Source organism: Lissotriton vulgaris, chromosome 3_1, assembly GCF_964263255.1.
Source record: "Lissotriton vulgaris chromosome 3_1, aLisVul1.2, whole genome shotgun sequence".
Classification (NCBI taxonomy): domain Eukaryota; kingdom Metazoa; phylum Chordata; class Amphibia; order Caudata; family Salamandridae; genus Lissotriton; species Lissotriton vulgaris.
In genome coordinates this window covers 2,098,605,307-2,098,625,691 of record NC_141689.1, presented here as the reverse complement: position 1 = coordinate 2,098,625,691, position 20,385 = coordinate 2,098,605,307, and the positions used below count along the sequence as shown (strand labels likewise).

General features: G+C 45.6%; 1 protein-coding gene across 2 annotated transcripts in view; it reads left to right on the top strand.

Annotated features, from left to right (window-relative positions):
* FIP1L1 (factor interacting with PAPOLA and CPSF1) overlaps positions 1-20,385 on the top strand; it is a 604,847-nt gene that overhangs the window by 9,666 nt on the left and 574,796 nt on the right. For both annotated transcript variants that reach the window (XM_086962650.1, XM_086962648.1), the window contains exon 2: positions 8,390-8,447. In XM_086962650.1, the coding sequence (XP_086818776.1) occupies positions 8,390-8,447 (58 nt within the window). The remainder of the gene's footprint in view (positions 1-8,389; positions 8,448-20,385) is intronic.

The following is a 20,385-nucleotide window of genomic DNA, read 5'->3' as shown; positions in this document are numbered from 1 at the left end:
TGAAGACGGTTTTATACTGTTTGTTTAAAAATAAAATCTATTTAGTATATATACAATTAGTATAATTTTTATTGGAAACTGCGGCAACAAAACTGGGTCGGGTAGTCATCTATTCCAGGAATGTAAATGATTCACAGAATTCCATGGATTGGGAGATCGTCAAAAACTATTAGAGGCGATTGTGTGGTATTCAACGTTGGGTCCCCCTTCTAGTGGAAACCGTTCTAGATAGGGCAGGGTCAAGGCATCTGAGTGGAGAAGACATTAGCATCCTACCGCTGGGGTTCTTTTACCGAAACCCTCCAACACTGTTCACTGGGATGGGTGACCACCGAGCTACCTTCCATGCTCAGGGGATTTATGAATATAATGTACCCACCTTCAATAGTTACATTCCACTTTCCAATCTGGAAGCTATAGATTGACTCGGTTGTTTGTTAGTTCGTGAAAAGATTCCATCTCCAGTGGCTGTCTTGAGTGTGGGCTATTTAGCTCTTCCCCCCCGCGAAGCGGCCTTCCTTTTCCCCATGGTACCTCTGGGCTACTACAGTGTGATAATCCTGGTTCGCTTGGCTTAAGAAGGGAAGTAGATTGTGGCACACTTCCCATTGTGAGTGCTACTCAAAAGTTGTTGATTCCCTTGTGACTAGGTGTAGCCCATGTCCCCATCCAAGCATTGGTGTCCTCATGGATAATTGTGCCGGTTTAAAACTCGCTTCTTTGAACATTGCGGGGCTTGTAAGCAAAACAGTTTCAACTGATTGATCTTCATTTATTGAGGTACAAGACATTTTTCTCTTCCAAGAGACTTGGGCGGTGGACCAGGTATTCCGCCCAGGTTATATCAATATTTATAAAATCGCAGAACAGAGAGAGCGGGGTAGGCCCAAAGGGGGCCTGATATTTTGGGCTAGGCAGTGCCTTAAATATATAAGTTAGAGGAGATTTACATTGATTACAGGGATATTCTCATCATTAGTTTATATCAGGGAAATCTCCCTGATTTCCTACTTATCAATGTTTACTCCAGGGGTCTGCAAGGTGGGAAGGCCTCAAACACCATAGCACTGCTCGATGTTTTTTTAACAAACCAAAGAGGCCAAAGCAACATAATAGCCAAAGATCTTAATTGTACTTTCGAACCCCTGGATTTCCAGGATATGCATTTTAGTGTAGAGGAGGATGAAAAATGGTCGATTCCCTCTCTTGATCTTACGCCAATAAAAAGGTGGTCTAGCTCAGCACTCCAATTAAAGGCACTTTGTTTGGAACATGGGGTGGGAGCAGGAAATGGGCGAACTATATCAGACAAAACTGGGCTGCCAACTTACGTTAGTGGTAAACGCTCCAGTCGTATAGATTATTTTATCATTAATAAGGAGTTCTGGACACATCTGTTAGACATGAAGGTTCACTCTCGCTCAGAAAATTGATCATAACCCTTTGCTTCTTTCCTTGCGGGATCGGAACTCCAACCATGGAGAAGGTCCGTTGCCAAGTATTGACTTTGTAGAAACTTTTTCGACAAACGACACACAGTGCCTCAAATGGTCTAATGTGGCAAACGAGGCTGACCATTTGAACCAAATGAGTACACTGGTAGCTAATGCTATAGTTACTCTCCAGGTTGACACAGCGCATGATGTATCTACCTCTAGAGCTGCCCAGGTTCATGAGCAACTTTTTAATGATCTTAAAAGTTTTTTTTTTTATTGCTAAACCTAAAAAATTAGCTAAACCCTCATCTCAGAAGTCTGCTGTCTGGTATAACCCTTCTTGCCGCATTGCTTATAGATCCTTAGCGGCTGCCATCAGGGGTAAAGATGGTGGCTTAATCAGTGAGCAAAGGTCTGCCTACAAGGCAGCACAATCCAGGGCCAAAAGGGACTGGGATGAAGCGCACTGGGCTGACCTGCTTAAAGCTTGTACCTGGAGAGACATGACTGCATTCTGGCATTTGGTGAAGTGTGGTAGTGGGGACTCAAGTAAAATTCCAATTAATTATGTGGCGCCTGAACAGTGGGTTCTCCATTATAAAGGCCAATTTGCATGTGGTTCACCAGTCAAAGATAATTTTGTAATGCCGTCTCCTATTCCTGCTATATATAACTAAAAAAGAAGTGGAAAATGCCCTCCTTGTTCTGAAATGTGGGGCTCCTGGGTTAGACTGCATCCCCACGGACTTGTTCCTTTAGGATCTCGATTCCTGGGCACTGTATATTCAACTTTTATTGAATGCCATTGCTAAAGGAGCATCGTTGCCCAGTTCTTGGGCAGGAGCAGTAATTCTCCCTGTTCACCAAAAAGGGGATTGTTCGATACTGAGCAATTATAGACCCATAAGCCTGATTGACTGCATCCAAAAAGTTTCAGCTAGGGTGGTGCTATGTAGAATTCAGGCATGGATGGAGGACTGTCATATCCTATCTGATTTGCAAGCGGTGTTTCGGCAATGCAGTAGCACAGTGGACCAGGTTTTAAAGTTTATTCTCTTATATTGGCGCACTGTAACTCTGGGGAGAGGTACTATCTACGCTGCCTTCGTAGATTTGAAGTCAGCATTTTGCTTGGTCCCGCGAACTAAGTTGTGGCACACCCTGCTAAATGCCGCTTGAACTCTTGGCTCTTGTAGTCAAGTTACATACAGACAATTTCGCTCATGTCCTATTGGACACGGCAGGTGGTACTACTGAAAAATTCCCGGTCGAGAAGGGGGTAAGACAGGGATACGTCCTAGCACCCACCCTCTTCTCCATGTACATTAACGGGGTAGTGAATTATTTTGAATATTTCCCCACAGATGCTCCGTTTCTGGCTGGGGTTAAGACTCCGTTGCTAATGTACGCCGACAACACTCTCATTCTTTCAAAGACGAGACAGGGACTTCAAGGTGCCCTCTCAAGATGGAGTTTTGTGCAAACCACTATCTTATTGTAAACGTCGATAAAACGAAGTACATGGTCTTGCACAATTCTAAAAAAGTCTTCTTCGACGTTAGAATGAAGGAAGGGTCTTTGGAGCAAACGGAGACCTTTTCCTATCTGGGGATATTAATTGACAGAAAACAAAGCTGGAAACCACATATAGACTGCCTTTCTGTAAAACAGGCCCAACTTTCTGGCGCTCTGCTCAAGGAGCACAGACGCTCACATACCAAACCCATATCTCAGATTTACAATGCCAAAATTGGTGCCTCAATCCTATATGGGGTGGAGTTGTGGGGACATGCCAATTTGGGTACCTTAGTGGTGGGTCAGAATACATTGTTATGGTCCTTAATTGGCCTCCCCCAATCCACTCCATTAGTACCTCTTGTTTTGGATTTGGGATGCCATTCAATAAGGCATGTGGCACATTATAGGCTTCTAGCTTATCGGAGGCGGCTTTGGGTGACTCCTGAGCTTACACATTGTGCCCAGGCCCTCTTAGAAGTGAGGGATTTAGTCGTTAACCGGAAAATTGTGTGGTTCAGTTGTGTTAAAAATGTATTATGTGAGCTGGGGATGAGCCGTCTGTGGCCCGCCCCAGCCGGAAGTGTATTCCCAAGTAAACCTTAGCTAAAGGCAGCCTATTGGAACTTTATTAACATGAAACGTTTTACATCTTGCTCCAGCCGTACTCTGTCCTAAGATTTTCTCGAAATAAAACACGAGCCCAAATACGAGGGGTATGGGGACCTTATCACTTCAACACGAGACTGGAAATTATTCTACCTGTTTAGGGTGGGATCCATGCCCACACACACTTTTACCTCTAAATTGAGTAACACAAACACCAGCGTTTGTCCCTTTTGTCCAGATATGATTGATATGTTGGCTCATTATTTTTGTATAACCCAGAAGCACTTGGCTAAAACCCGTATGCTCTAGTCTGGGCACTAGGTCCAGTAGTGAGGCCTTCCGAATTTTAAAAACCTCAGTGGTTGCTACAGCAAAGTTCCTGCGCTCGGTGTGGGTGATTAGATGGAAAAAAATGAGATGTTTGTAACTGTCCTCGTTGTTTTATACCCCAGTATCCCTATTATAGCACTATGCACATTCTTGTACTGTGGTTACACTCCCCTCCCTATACATGTAAATTCAAACGACAATGCCAACTTTTTAACTAGGTTCCCAAATTTTGGGTTTGTTTTAAACTCTTTTTAATGTATTTATTGTTATGTAGGACATCCAGGGTGTTTGTTTTACACTTATTCAATTAATAAGTCTCATGTTTTAGAATTATGTTGTATCGTTCATTTGGCCTCCATGTTTATGTTGTTGTAACGTTTGTGATTTTTTTTTCAACAAATCGAAATAAAGTTTATAAACTGAAACTACTTACAGTTTTCGTTCACTGTATATCCTATTGGATTAGTGTCTCGTGTCCCAGTATTACTATACCTTGGTTATCATGCTTCCTATTTTATAGTTTTTTCAGCATGATTATTCTTTAATTCATTTTGCATTTCAATAACGTCTGTTAACAGGAGTTCTCAGTCTGTACATAGGAGTGCTTTCATTGTTTCTAAGAATCTTGCAAAGCTAGTATTGTTTCTTAGTAATTATTAATGCTTCATGGTGAACTATGTGTATGCTTGTTTCGTCAAGGGTGCTGCGATTCTTCTCTTATAGTCCATTTTTGCTATGACCTTTTTCTTTTACACAGACTGTCCTGATGAAAGGTCTAAGATGTAGGACCGTATATATACTTAATCACTAGTCTCCGGTGCTCTTGTGATGCACATCTTAGGCGATTATTTGACACTGATGTTTTAATAAAACGATACAACTGAATAAAGCTGGCATGTTGTTTTCCAGTCATCGAAGAGTGAACAGCATAAAATCTGCATTGTATCCACCCTTTGTCCCCTAGGAGGAGACCACTGAATGAGTTGTTGGCTATTCATAACACTCAGCGAGTAAAAATATGCTCTTAGTCACTGCACTGACTACAAAAGCTGTACAGCCAAACCAGCCTATAGTCTATAATGAAAACCCAAACCCCAGAATTGTTGGGAAAAATCTCCCTGCACGTGCAAATGCTATGGCATGCTGTCACGATTTGCACTTAATAAAGGTTGTATATCACTGCATGAAAAAACAAACAGCAATACCGCCATATCGTAAATTAACCCCACATTAAATCTACTAAGTTAAAAGGTTAGTATAGTAACCATTAGGGGGACTTTATACATAGCATACTTTTGAGCTTTGACTGGCTCACAAAGCAAAATTCTAGAATCATCCAGTCATTTTATTTTTAGGTTGAGTCTACTAGACATCACAAGCACAGTCTGTTGCAATATATACTGTGGGATTTCTAATAACCTACTCCAACTTTGGGCCTTCTCATTGTTTACTTATGTTTGCCTACTTCTTATTTGTGTCCCTGCTTGTCAAGCTGGTGTTTGTCCTTCCCATGGAGCATTGCTTCTTACCGTCCTTGATCGGCTGGTTTCCATGCTTTAACTGCTTGCTTTTTCAAGCACTAGCTTTTTAGGTCTCGCTAGAGCCAGCGCGCATTTGCTGGTCTGCAAGACATTAACTAACTGGCTTTTAAAAGTGCTTCCAAAGGCAGCCACCAGCTTACTGTTACGCGCACAAGCACACGCGATCTTTCACTTTCGGCGCGTGTGCACGCTCACAACTCCTCCCGTTTGCGCTCGCACTTCACTTTCACTTTTCTGTGCTGTTGCGGCGCGCGCATCAGTAGACCAATGCTTGCTTGTTAGAGCAGTTAAAAGCCTGCTGTTTTCCTTCAGAAGTGGTATATTCAGCTATATTAGCATTATTACCTCTACTATCAGTTCTCTTTACAGCTGCCTTTCCATTCTGAGATCCCCCTACTTTGTGGGATGCACATCACTATTAGCATTTATTCATGCTGTCCCTGCACGCGCACCCTCACTGGAAACATTTTCCACTTACAGAAAGCTGTTTTCTTCCACAATGTTTGGAGCACAGGTCTAATAGCTTCCGGTGGTAACTTCAAGAGTTCAGGTACATTTAGAGAACAGGGTTTTTCAAATATTTGAGCTGAGACCTCGAGAGCGCTGAAACATTACCTGGTCAATCTTTTTGTTGTTGTTATTTCTTGGAGTGGTGTTTTTAGAGCTAATGCCTACTCTGTGGGTTATGGTCCCCTCTTGAGGACAAGAACAGAATGCACATTTTATTCGCTGAATTGGAAGAAAGACATGTTTTCATCCGGCACAGGCATATAACTCATGGCGCATTGTCTTTTTAGGTCTGGTTTGATAGTGCAGTTCTGTTCCCTCGTTTAACCAGTACTTTAAGATATAAAAGACCTGTTTAGATCCGACAGTGAGGCATATAAAGCATAGTGAGTTGTCCTAGTATTAGTAGTGCAAACTTTATTTCAGTCATAAGACAATACAAGTTACAGAAACATACATACAAAATATTACATGCCCAAGCACAGTGAGCTGCCTCTCGTAGACTCAATCTAGGAATTGAACGGCCCAGAAGAGTTAAAGCCTCTCACAGGGCTTTTTTGTGACCACCCTGTCTCCTTTAGGCCCTGCTTACATGGACTGGATCGTTTCTTTAATGTGCACCCTCCAAGCGGTCACCCGCCCCTCGTTTCCTTCCCTCCCTCCCCTGGGCGTGCTCGGACTCTTGGTGCTAGCAGCGCTGCTGGCGTTGGTGACCGCTGACGTGAGAAAGAAGCAGAGAGCGGAGGAGGTGACACACAGCGAGCAAGAGGCGCCTTTTGTCTTATGCGAATAGTTCCAGTGCCCCGGCAACAGGATTTTTAACACAATGACCGCCAATTTATGCTAAGTGGAGTAATGGCATAATTTTGCATAACACAAAATGTCGCAAGTTCTAGGAATCACCCAGTATATTTGAAATCCCACCAAGTTCTATATATTATTCCGATCTTATACTATGACCTCTATTTCCCTCACCCTTTAGTCCCATATGGTGACCACTGACACTCTCACTCAGCAGTCTTATATTTTAACCTTTGGTTCCCTCACCTTCCAGTCTCATATTAAAATCTCGAGCTTTCCTCTCACTGTCTCATGTTGTGACCTCTGACCCCTCCATCTACGGGTGACCAGACGTCCTGGATTCCCCCGGACATTCCTGGTTTTCAGAGGACTGTCCCAGCCAACACTTGTTAATTTTAAATACATTTCTCGGTTTTTGAGACAAAGGACAAGTAGGATTTATGGACATGCTCTCCTTTCAGGCGCCTCTGAAGTCTGACATTTATTTGTCCTACCAATCATGCCCAGGAGTAGGTCGCTGTCTGCTCCCAGCAGAGAGACAGAATGGGGAGAAGGGGAACAGGGGCACAAGGTGGAGGTCCTGTGATAGCTAAGTCTATGTAGACATTGTGTTTGTGTATACACACGTTTACGAGATTTACAGGTCAAACTAGCTAATACACACCTACACGTTGTATTACATTATTTTAAGGCTATGCAAACAAACATTAGCAGTGCAATAGGTCTAGCATTAGCGAGACTTTGAGCTACTGGCATTGTGAATGCTAAACCTTTTATCTATGTGTTGGTAAACCTATAAATAAAAGGCATTCTCATTTATAATGCCAGTAGCTTAAAATTTCGCAAATGCAAGACTTATTGCATTACAAATGCTTGTTATTATTAGGTTTGATGTGCTGCAGGTGGTGTCATGCCCCCAATTTCTATAACTTTTTTAGTTGGGGCCTAAGTCAGTAAGTCCTTGTGTTTTCCAAAGCTCATTTACCAACCCCCATATTTTTGTATTCTCTTACCTCAAAAAATCCATATTTTTATGTCTAGACAAAAATACTCTTGTCCTCCGGTTGGAAAAGGTTTGACTTTTCTAACCTGTAAATGTATCTAAACGGCGTAGTCAAAGCTGAATATCTTGCTGAAAGTTTTATAATAGGAACTAAGCACCTGGTCGAATATCTAGAAAATTGGGTGGCCTTAAACCTGAATTGTGGCGCCTGGTTCCAGGCAGAATGCTTCATTAGAACCGAACGGAGGTATTCCTTCATTACGAGAGAGCCATTAAAATCTGATAAGTGGAATGACTCTTGGTATTTTACATTTAGGATTTGAGTTTTGCGAACAATATTATCAGGTTAACCGTGCAGATGTTTTTATAAGGGGAATATAGCTAGTATTTATCGGAACATGCAGATGTGGTTGTGGTAAACACCAGAACTTGCAAGTTTTTTCCCAAAAACCTGTGCTAGGCGATCATTATCACACCCAGGAAATACTGAACAACTCTTTGTTGGTATTTATCATGCGCAATAATGATCGCATTTAATAATGGCTGACTCGTAATGAGGGTCTGATTTTGAAAAGGAATGTTTTGTATTTCATAATATGAAATGTATGTAGCCTCTGCACTTTTGTTAATGTTTTATTCTATTGCAGATGAAAATGAAGCTGCTAGACCGGATGAGGGTGCAGAAGTGAGGGAAGAAGTAAAGAGGTGAGTTTCTTTAGTGTTGAAATAAACTTGTTGAAGGACTCTTATGTCCAAACGTGGTGGTTGGGCAAATGATTAAATGTGGCCTGGGACATTTGCAACAAACACTACAGTGGCTACCATTCCAGTTTCAGATTTAGAAACTAATAGCCACACATCTAAAATTGCAAGGTAGTGTGGAGTTTTGAAAAGCACTAGTATGCACTCAGAACGGTCGCTCCCTCACGCTCCTGCTCACCTGCAGCTTCATCGCTCGGTGATTCACACTCATCTCTGGTATCGTTTTCACAGCAGTTAGCTTTCTAGCGCTGTACACGCATAGCGCTGCACTACCCGACGGACATACTAGCGCGACGTTGCTCTGGCTGCCTTGATCATTGTCTGTACTGTCTGCATCGCTGTGTCTGTTGCGCATATATTTATTTATTTATTTGATTTAATTGGACTGCTCACTCGGCGCTGCCCCTGTACTGCCTGCATCGCTGTGTCTGTTGCGCATTTATTTATTTCATTTAATTGGACTGCTCACTCGGCGCTGCCCCTACCTCGCTTTCACCTTTGACCCTCCATTTTGTTGTGGATATCCCCTGACCCGCCCCTCTTCCCCGCTACCGCCTCCCTGCTGACCCTCCCATGCTCCGCCCCCTCCACCATCCATTTATGGCCAATGCCCCCACGCGCAGCGTCCACGCGCTACGGGCGCGCCGAAGGTGCGCCAAAGGTAAGCCCGTCTACGCCCGTCCGCGCCTGGACCGCGCCCAGCGCCAGAGCCCCTGGTCCTCGTAATGCCCACCCCTCCCGCATTACTTACGATGCCACCACCCTCCTAGCCCTTAACCCTGGCCGCTCCCCCATCTGCGCCCAAGCCGGCCCTGGACACACCCATGGACCCTTTTCCTGCTACTCCTGCAAGTTCGACGGCACCAAGAACAACTCCTCATCTACGAACACACAACAGATATCCGATTCCCAACCACCTACAATGCATCCTGCTCAACACCCGCTCGGTCCACAGACACGCCATTGACCTCTGGAATCTACTCGACACCATCTCTCCGGACGTCGCCTTCCTAACAGAAACATGGATGAATGCCTCCTCAGCCCCAGACATCACCATTGCCATCCCGGATGGCTATAAGATCATTCGCAAGGACCATACCGGCCACACAGGAGGAGGCATCGCTATCGTCCATGAGAAATCCATCCGACCTCAACCAGCTCAGACGTCAATCTCGCCAACTCTGAACACCTTCACTTCCAGATCCACATCGACCCCAAGACCACACTCAGAGGCACCCTCCTTTACAGGCCACCAGGACCCCGCGCACAATTTAGTGAAGACATCACGGACTTCATCACTCCACACGCGCTCCCCTCCGAGGACTACATCCTTTTGGGAGACCTCAACTTTCACCTTGAAAAGAACAACGACCGCAACACCACCTCCCTTTTGGACAACCTCGCAAACCTCGGACTTAAACAACTTGTCACTACCCCCACCCACATCGCAGGTCACACACTCGACCCTATCTTCACCTCCAGCAAGCATGTTTCCTTCAGCCACACCACAGCTCTCCTTTGGACTGACCACAGCTGCGTTCACTTCACCTACAACAAGCCCACACCCAACAACCACCCCCAACCCACTCTGCAAAGAAACTGGAACAAAATCACCATCGACCAGATCTCCTCATCGCTTCTTCAAAAGCCCCCCGCCCACTCCTCAAACCCAGACCAAGCAGCCACCAACCTCACCCAATGGTTATCCAACAGCGCCGACACCCTAGCACCACTGAAAAAACGACAAATCAAACTAGGCAGCAAGAAGGCCTCCTGGTTCAACAATGATCTTAAGAAATCCAAGAAACTCTGTCGCTCCCTCGAAGGCCTGGAAAAAAGACCCAACCACCAGCACCAAGGACACCTTCAAAAACGCCACCCGCATACACCACCGACTAATCCGAAATGCCAAGATAGCAGCCTTCAAGGACCGTCTAGATAATGCCCACAACAGCAAGGAATTATTCAACATCGTCAAGGAATTTACCAACCCCTCAGCCAACTCCAACGACATCACCCCCTCTCAAGCCCTCTGCGACTCCCTAGCCTCATTCTTCCACAACAAAATTGCAGACATCCACAACAGCTTCGACAACCAACCCGAAGACCAACCCACCCAATCCCCTGCAGGACCTCCACCCCCCCTGAACATCCTCAATGACTGGAAGCCAATCTCCACTGAGGACACCATCCGTCTGATGAACTCTATCCACTCAGGATCCCCCACAGACCCTTGCCCTCACCACATCTTTAACAAAGCAGACTCCATTATTGCACCGCACCTCCGAGACGTCATCAACTGCTCCCTCAACTCCGCAACCTTCCCGGAAAGCTGGAAACATGCCGAACTCAGCGCCCTCCTGAAGAAACCCACAGCTGACCCCACCGAACTCAAAAACTATCGCCCTATCTCACTCCTTCCATTCCCGGCCAAAGTCATCGAGAAAGCTGTCAACAACCAGCTCGCCGCATTCCTCGAAACCAACAAATCCCTCGACTCCTCACAGTCCGGCTTCCGAGCCAAGCACAGCACCGAAACCGCCCTCATCGCAGCAACAGACGACATTCGAACTCTACTGGACAATGGAGACACAGTCGCCCTCATCCTCCTCGACTTCTCCGCAGCCTTCGACACAGTCTGCCATAGCACCCTTCTACAGCGCCTCAAAAACATCGGAATCCAAGGAAAAGCACTGGAATGGATCACCTCGTTCCTCTCCGGAAGAACCCAGAGAGTCCGCCTTCCACCATTCAAGTCAGAGGCCACTGAAGTCATCTGCGGCGTACCTCAAGGGTTCTCACTCAGTCCCACTCTCTTCAACGTTTACATGAGCCCCCTCGCGGCCATCGCGCGCCAACATAACCTCAACATCATCTCCTACGCCGACGACACTCAACTGATCCTATCACTCTCCAGAGACCCTAACACGGCCAAAACCAACCTACACGAAGGAATGAAAGAAGTAGCCGAATGGATGAAGCACAGCCGTCTGAAACTGAACTCAGACAAAACAGAAGTCCTCATCTTAGGTACCTCCCCCTCCGCCTGGGACGACTCTTGGTGGCCAGAGGCCCTTGGAAAAGCACCCATCCCGACGGACCACTCACGGAACCTGGGCGTCATCCTGTATTCCTCACTCTCGATGAACAGACATGTCAACGCCGTTTCTTCATCTTGCTTCAACATTCTTCGCATGCTCAAAAAAACATTTCGCTGGATCCCTACCGAAACTAGAAAAACAGTCACCCACGCTCTGGTCACGAGCCGACTGGACTACGTAAACACCCTCTACGCCGGCACCACCGCAAAACTCCAGAAAAAACTACAACGCATCCAGAACACCTCAGCCAGGCTTATATTAGACATCCCGCGTAAAGAACACATCTCTGATCACCTGAAAAACCTCCACTGGCTCCCCGTCAATAAGAGGATCACTTTCCGGCTCCTAACCCACGCACACAAAGCACTCTACGAAATCGGACCCGAATGCCTCAACACACGACTATCCTTCTACACCCCCTCCCGCCAGCTACGATCCTCCAACCAAGCCCTTGCCACTGTACCTCGCATCAACAAAACAACCATGGGAGGTAGATCCTTCTCCTACCTAGCAGCTAAAACTTGGAACTCACTTCCCACTCGCCTTCGCCTTACTCAGAACCACCTAGCATTCAGAAAGCAACTCAAAACGTGGATATTCGACAAGTAACTCCCCACCCTTCTACAAGTGCCTTGAGACCCTCTGGGTATGTAGCGCGCTATATAAATCTTTTGACTTGACTTGACTTGACATAAAATAAATGATTGGTGCAGCTGTGAATTATTCAGCAGTATACTCCTTCAGCTGTTCAGCAGGTGTAGCCTTATTTGCATTTTCAGTCCAAAATCTACTCTAATGCACTAGGTTAAAAGAATAAAATAAGTTAGAATCTATCGAATATTTGTAAAAAAGTTTGAGTCACAAATTCCAAAAGTAGAACATATATTAACAGCACAACTAGAAGTGTGATAAAGGAATACAAAAGGCTGGGCCTCACCCAAAGTTTCCTATTAACCTTGCACAACAGAATCTGCAACTCCACCCCCACCCTCTGATCTACAAAAGGGCAGTGCTCCAGGAAGTCTAACCAGCAGCTTTTTAGGTTTTGCCTAGCCAATGCGTACGAAGTACGCATGCGCTAGGAAAAACTTAATGATTTCTGTGTGTGGGGACTGGACCGTCCCCACTCTCCAATTGGCTAACTCCATAAATGGAGGCTAGCCATTGGGAGAAGGCTCTGTCCGTCAATCTCAGACCAGATTCGGGGGCGTTCCCGAGAATTTTTGGCTTTTGGCTACGTCACGCTACATCAGCCAAAAGCCGGGAACGCCCCCGAATCTGGTCCGGCATTTCCGGCACCCGCTCTCATTGCAGTTGCCTTTGCCGATTGTTGGCTTTGCCGATCGTCCTTTGTCGATTTTTTTGGACCCCCCCACCTCACTTGCGCCGAGGTGTCCAAGTAAAGAAAAAAACATTTGTGAACACAAGACCCAGCATTGTCCCTTTGTTTCCCACCGCGGCCCCCGAAGCCGAAGGAAGCAGCCGTCTGCCTCCAGCCAGGGCCGCGCTGGGAATGGCCCAGCCGGCCGAGCCTCCGCCGCGTCATCGGGAGGAGGAGTGGAGAGCAGGAAGCAGCCTGCATCGTCTGTCTTGAGGCTCCCGAGCGAAGGAGGAGCCCCGGGGAAAGAGCAAGTCCCGCCGCGGCCCCGGAGAGTCCCGAGGAGCGGGAGCTCTCCCTTTTGCTGAACAGGAACGCAAAGTGCCCCGAAATTGAAACCCGTGCAGCGTGAAGACAGCACGACGAGTTCATTACCTGTCATGTAGGCTATGTGTAATTTGCAGTTCATCCTGGCATAGCGGGTTCAGCCTTTCATACCTCTCACTCGCGCCGGAAGTCACATTGCCAGTGCCCGCCCCCTCTCAGTCGACCTGTGGGATCTGCAAACATGGTCGTCAGGAAGCAAGTTAAGCAGAGGACAAGTTTGCCTTCTGGTGTTGTGCATGCTTCGTGTGTATCTCTAATTGCAGCATGTGTGCGCGATTTGCAGCGGCTGGGGCAGACCCTGAGAAGGAGGGATACTTCGACATTGTGTTGAAATCTTGCATACATTCACTTGCACCCCAGTAATAATTATTCTGAAGTCTCTTCTTGAGTGTTCCCATGTCCATTGGATTTTTAATTATTTTATGATAATCGGGTAAATTTAATTTCACAGAATCTACAGGTTGATAGAAGGGCCATGCAAACTGGTGTTTCCACAGAGTCTTCACAACCACATTTTGCATGTACTGCAGCTGGTTTGTCTTCCGACCGGGTTTGTTGGGGTTGGGGACTTCAGGAGGAGGAAGGTTGATGGGGCCAAGCATGAGGCTATCGAGCCACCTGGGCAGAGTTTTATGACATGTCAATTCCCGGGACCTATTGACGTTAATCTACTTGACTTGCAAATGTACCGATTGTTTTGCCCGAGCGCCTCGTTTTGACACGGCTCTTGTTAGGTCCAGACACTAGAAGTTATTTAAGTGACAGCACAGCTGCACAACGTGAGGGGGGCGTGTTTGGGTTCAAACGAGGGGCATGCTCAGTCTTCGCCTTTCAGAAAGCTGTGTTCGGATATAAACGGGGAAGTGCAATGTTATATGTAGAAAGCATGCGTTTTGTGTTGTATCATATTGTTTTGATTGTAACTGCTCATATTTTGTCAGCCTCTGTTTACATGATCATTGCCTCTCCTGTGGTGCTACTCCCTCGAATAGCCCTGCTGCAAAAAGTGATTTTCCAGAATGTTTCTGGGTAGTTTGAGGAGCCTGATGCATTGACTACCTCTGTGTATATTTATTGAATGTCTGCCACTTAGGCCAGATCGCCCTCAACAGGGTCCAGCTTGTCTCTTTTCATTGATTTTTTTTTTTGGGACGATCTAGTTAATTTAACAGCTACTAAATGTGCAGGCAGTCGGACTTTTAGTGTGTGTGTGTGTTTTTTGTTAAAGGGTCGTACCTCATCAGCTGGGATGGGTCGGTGCTAGATGCTACGAATGAGGTGTGTGGGGCTTGCAGTGTGTAGGTCTTGTTGTGTCCTTCTTCCCTCGGTCTGCCTGTTTTTTTTTTGCCAATCTGCCCTCATTTATAATTGTTTCCCCTCGTTTTTGTGTCCTTCTGCCCTCTGTCTGCCTGGTGTTTTGTGCCGTTCCTCCACCTGAACTGAGCCCTTTAAAATAAGACCATGCTCCAAAAAGTACCGCAGCCCCCTGCCCTGAACAATAAAAAACTGCCCCCTACCTCCGTGAAGTACTCTGACTCTGCTCCCTACCCTCCCTTGGCGCCTAAAACTGTCCCCTGCCATGCACCCTACAAAGCCTCGACTTAGTAAACTGTCCCTTCTCTGTGTGCTTCGAGGCCGTAAAATGTAAGCCTAGGCACAAATGGATGATTGGATTTGTGGGGTAAAGTTTTATTTGATGTGATTTTATGTAGCGCGAACTTTACCCGAAGGTGTCAGAGCGCTTTACATAAGAACCAGTTGCCAAACCTAAGGACTTGGATTTACATGCGTTAAGTAAAAGATACAAACAGGAAAACAATTGAAATGTACTAGATGTAGTCACACAAAGAAGAGACTGTTGATTCTCGCTATATTTCTATGTACATATGGAAGGGATATGAATAGATGTACTGCAAGAGTCACATAAGAATGTTAGAGTAGAAAGGTCTACTGCATATACTAGTGAATACAGTCATCTCTATATACAGAAAAAAATGAGTTATATTTAGAGGGGTCGGAGTGGGACACAGTGGGTGGATGGATGCATGATGGATGGATGGATGCATGATGTATGGGTGGATGCATGGATGGGTGGGTTGTTGGTTGGATGGGTTGGTGGATTGCATAAATTGTTGAGGGATTGGCTGTATATATGCATCTATCCATCCACCCATCCATCCATACACCCATCCATACACCCATCCATGCATGCACCCATGCATGCATCCACCAACTCATCCATGCAAGCATTACAAGAGCCCGCAGCTCTCCTTCGTCTCTCCTCGCCCCCCCTTCCCTGAGCCCGCATCTCTCCTTCCTCTCTCCTCGCCCCCCTTCCCTGTGCCCTGCCCTGCTATTGTAAATGACAATGCCATTTATTTATTTAAAAAAAAAACATAAATACAAAAAATGTCAAGAGCAATGCCAATAGCTCTAACTTTAACAGAGGCAAAACCATTGCATTGTAAATGCTTGTTTCTAACGTAATCTTCATTCACTTTTTAAAGGAAGGCCTGTAACTATTCCTTTCACCCCAGTTTGTGGATCTAGGCCTTCCAGCTATAGGAATGCAGGCAAAATACTTCTGCTTTACAGGAAACCTTTCCTTTCCCTACATCCTGTGCAGAGGTATTCAATCTGGATCCCACTTTGTCTTTGTATTAATACCATAAGCCATACTTGAGAATGAACATCAGAAGACTTCTGCTCCAGCATGCGCAGAATCAAATTTTAAATGTTTGCATCTATACTACTATTATATAGATAGAAATGTGTCCTTTGAGCCAGGTAAACTCGAAAAGTACACCACCAATCCAAACACCCAAGACATCTTTGAAAACCTCAGGGCAAGCAGAAGGACATAGGCTATTAAAAATAAAAAATATACGTTGTTTAAAAAATTTAGAAATAAAAATAAAGTAGTCCCTTGCAAGTAGCGCCAGACGAGATGTCTGCGTGATGACATCATTTGCGCTCCCTGGCAACACTTCCTGAAATGGCAGCGAATCGTGCTGCCCGGGGTGTCCGAGGCCGTGCATCTCTGCGGATCGTGCCCATTGACGGAAGATCACGACCTGCTGGGAGGACTGCCGCGGCCCTGCTTGCTGCTGGGCGAAGTGGCGGGTGGTGGCCTGTGCGGGCGGGGCGCCTGGAGCGGGACCAGACAATCCCTTAGAGCGCGGATGGGGGTGAGTCCTGGGGTGACTGGCGCTGCTTCATGCGCGGGGAGCGGGAGGTAGCAAACGGTGAATTACAGGAGGAAAAGCGCCTGGAGCGGGACCGGCGGCTGAGGTAAGACTCAGGCTCCCTGGGACACGGGCGAGAGGGGGCCGGGTGACGGAGGGGGGCGGGTGGTTGGCCCTGAACAACGGCAGCTGAGGTAAGGCTCAGGCTCCGGGACACTGACAATGTCGTGGCGGGCGGGGGCCGGGGCGGGAGTGCACGCAAGCCTGAAATGCTCCCCCCAGCCCCCTTCTGCCCCAGGCAACGCTGGGGCGGGCTGCTAGTTAGTCATACATCTATTTTTCTCACATTACTGTGATCTTCATGTTACTGTTGCATTTGAGCGCAGCCTAATGTTGTCAAGAGTTCCCAATATTTGTGACCAGCCATTATTTTACGCTGCCATTCCTTGACCCAATGCGCTCTCCTTGCTGAAACTGTGGTCTAATGGCACTCTAGTACGCCTTGAGACTGAACAGTGTATAGTTGAACACTACTTTCTGCAGCATTTCACCACTAAACATTTATGAATAAAGACTGCATCAAGTTAGGTTTTGTCTTTCATAGGGTGGTGTGCTGCAGGACTTTTAAGTGAACATGAGTCGGGTGCCTATCAAAATTGTCAAATAGCACTATTCTTCACCTGCAAATAATGCTGCATCTTTCTACACTCTTGCATCCTCAAGCTGCACGCTATCTCAAGAAGTATTTTCATATTTCTAAAATCTAACATGAACACTGATAGCTCTGATCGTCTCCTTTCCTTTTCTCTTCCAATTTCATCTTCTGTATACCTCCCCTCTCCGAACACTATCTTCGGAGCCACTTGCATGTCTACCTTAATCTTTATTAATGCATTTTTGCAAACTGCCCGCAACCCATTTCAAACATCACAATCTCTTTCCTTTAAAGTTATGCCCCTGCTTAAGACGTGTGTATACACTATGCTATTCTCTATCAACTCTGTGTCACACTGTCTTTTTCCTATGTTATACTAAGCGCTTGTAACTGATGTAATTTTGTAACTCGCTAATCCTCATGTAAAGCTCTCTGATAGGTCTAGCCAGCACCATATAAAACTCTGCAAATAAATAAATAACAATACCTAATCTCCTGTAGCACAACTATTAAACCTACAAACCATCTTTATAAACTAACATTATTTCTCTACCTCCACTACCACTAATGATCATGCCTAATTCCTATAAATGCAATCTTCCTTGGAAAAACTGGTGTGAATGCAGGGAAGGAGTTGCTTGAGTGCACTTGATTAATTTCTGTGACCAACAATAACCAATGACACTGGATTAACCATTAACCTTGGGTTCGAGAGAGCGTGCTGCCTGGCGGAAAGCGCTTCAATGGTTCGTCTGGGGTTGTAAGGGCTACATAAATGCAATTACACTATAACAAGTACTGTGATTATTGCCCTCAATAAACAATTGCACTACATACAGAGTCGTTCCCACATGATGTTTTGTAAGTACTTGGAATAACCATTTTCCATAACACCAGTTGTCCATGACTCGGGATGAAAATGTGAGTAATGATGTTTTTATCCAAGACACTAATGGGGGAACAGAATCCCCAAAATTCTAATAATACCTTAAATGTATTCAGACCAGTTTACTTTTACCCTGACACTAGACTTACAAATGCATATGACCTTGAATTTAATTATGATTCAGAAAAGGGGGTGGTGATGAACAGAGTGTCTGAATTAAGCAGACCACTCTTACCCAGTCCAAAGATCAGGGCTTGATCCATCACCGTTTTTTAGCTCACTGCACCATCCCAGCTCAGAACCTGGCTACATGCAAATTAGTCTGTCCCTGGCCCAGTGCATCATGGGAACAGGGCAGACCAGACTACCAAGCCAATTCTTCACTGGAAAGGAGACAAGCTTCCGGGGACCGGATTCTGGCATTTCAGCCGTCGTCGGCCCGGCTTGCTTGAATCCTGATGGTGCAGTGAGCAAGGGACTCATGTCTGAGTATACCCTGCCACACCTATAGTGGCCAAAAACGATTCAGGAAAGGATCATGTCTGAGTATACCCTGCCACACCTATCCTCATGTAAAGCTCTCTGATAGGTCTAGCCAGCACTATATAAAACTCTGCAAATAAATAACAATACCTAATCTCCTGTAGCATAACTATTAAACCTACAAACCATCTTTATAAACTAACATTATTTCTCTACCTCCACTACCACTAATGATCATGCCTAATTCCTATAAATGTAATCTTCCTCTGAAAAACTGGTGTGAATGCAGGGAAGGATTTGCTTGAGTGCACTTGAATAATTTCTGTGACCAACAATAACCAATGACACTGGATTAGCCAGTAACCTTGGGTTCGAGAGAGTGTGCTGCCTGGCGGAAAGCGCTTCAATGGTTCGTCTGGGGTTGTAAGGGCTACATAAATGCAATTACACTATAACAAGTACTGTGATTAATGCCCTCAATAAACAATTGCACTACATCCAGAGTCGTTCCTACATGATGTTTTGTAAGTACTTGGAATAACCATTTTCCATAACACCAGTTGTCCATGACTCGGGATGAAAATGTGAGTAATGATGATTTTATCCAAGACGCTAATGGGGGAACAGAATCCCCAAAATTCTAATAATACCTTAAATGTATTCTGACCAGTTTACTTTTACCCTGACACTAGACTTACAAATGCATATGACCTTGAATTGGATTATGGCACCTAAAGCAGCTGCTTAGATGTGGGCTACATACTGTGTTAATAATATTTCCAATTGTCTTTGAGACTTTAAAAAAAAAATGAAATCTAGAACCACTGACTTGGGGCATACTTTGCCAGTCTGCATCAGTTAAATCTCGCGTCAGTGGGCAAATTCTCCCACTCCTGCTGTAGCTCACCCAGTCCAATGCTTTTGCTTCTTGGTCCCCTCAGTCTGCTAGAAGCTCCCACTTGGGGATCCTGTGTCTTCACCTTCCCCAAATCTTCTCAAACTTCCTCGGGCAACCCCGGCTGGTGTAGACGACTTTCTACTTCTACTCACATGTCTAAGCCTGCAATTGCTGTTGAAACATATGTAGTCTCCACATGGTAGGTTTTTATAAAACTACACTGGTAGCCCATCGGACCCCGGAGCTCGACCACACTTCATTTGCATAATGGCTGCCGTGATTTCATCTTCCTCCAGGTCCACAGCAAGGAACTCTTTCTGGGAATCTCCCGGCCAGGGCAGTGTCCTCTAAATATGGCGGAAGATATAGGATTTCTCCCCTTTGTGAGGTGTATAGGTCTGAATAATATGTCATGAAGGTATGTAAGAAGTCAGTTGTATTTCTGTGACTTGCTCCCTCGGAATCATGAATTTCGATAACCTAATTGGAGAACCTAGGTTGCCGGATATAGTCTGCTATGGCTTTCCCTGGCCGGTCTCCCTCTCCATAATTAAGCGCTTTATAATATTTACTTCTGAACTTGCATTCTCATTCCGCTGTGTCATTGTACTCCGTTAGTTTGTCACGAGGGGTAACCTTGGTGATTCGCTCCACAGTAGGATTACACATTTCTTGTTCTAGGGCTTTTATCTGTGTCAAGCTGTTAGAAATGAGGGTCTCTAGTTGGCAAGGGCTTGCACCTTTGTCCAAGTAGGGCCCCTTACTCCTAGTCAGGATAATGGAGTTACACTCCTAAAATAACCCCTGCTCACCCCCTTGGTAGCTTGGCACGAGCAGTCAGGCTTATCTTAGAGGCAGTGTGTAAAGCATTTGCACATAGCCGACAGTAATACAGTGTAACACTACAAAAGGACACCCCACCAGTTTAGAAAGCTAGCCAGTATTTTTATGTACAAGACCAAAAACGA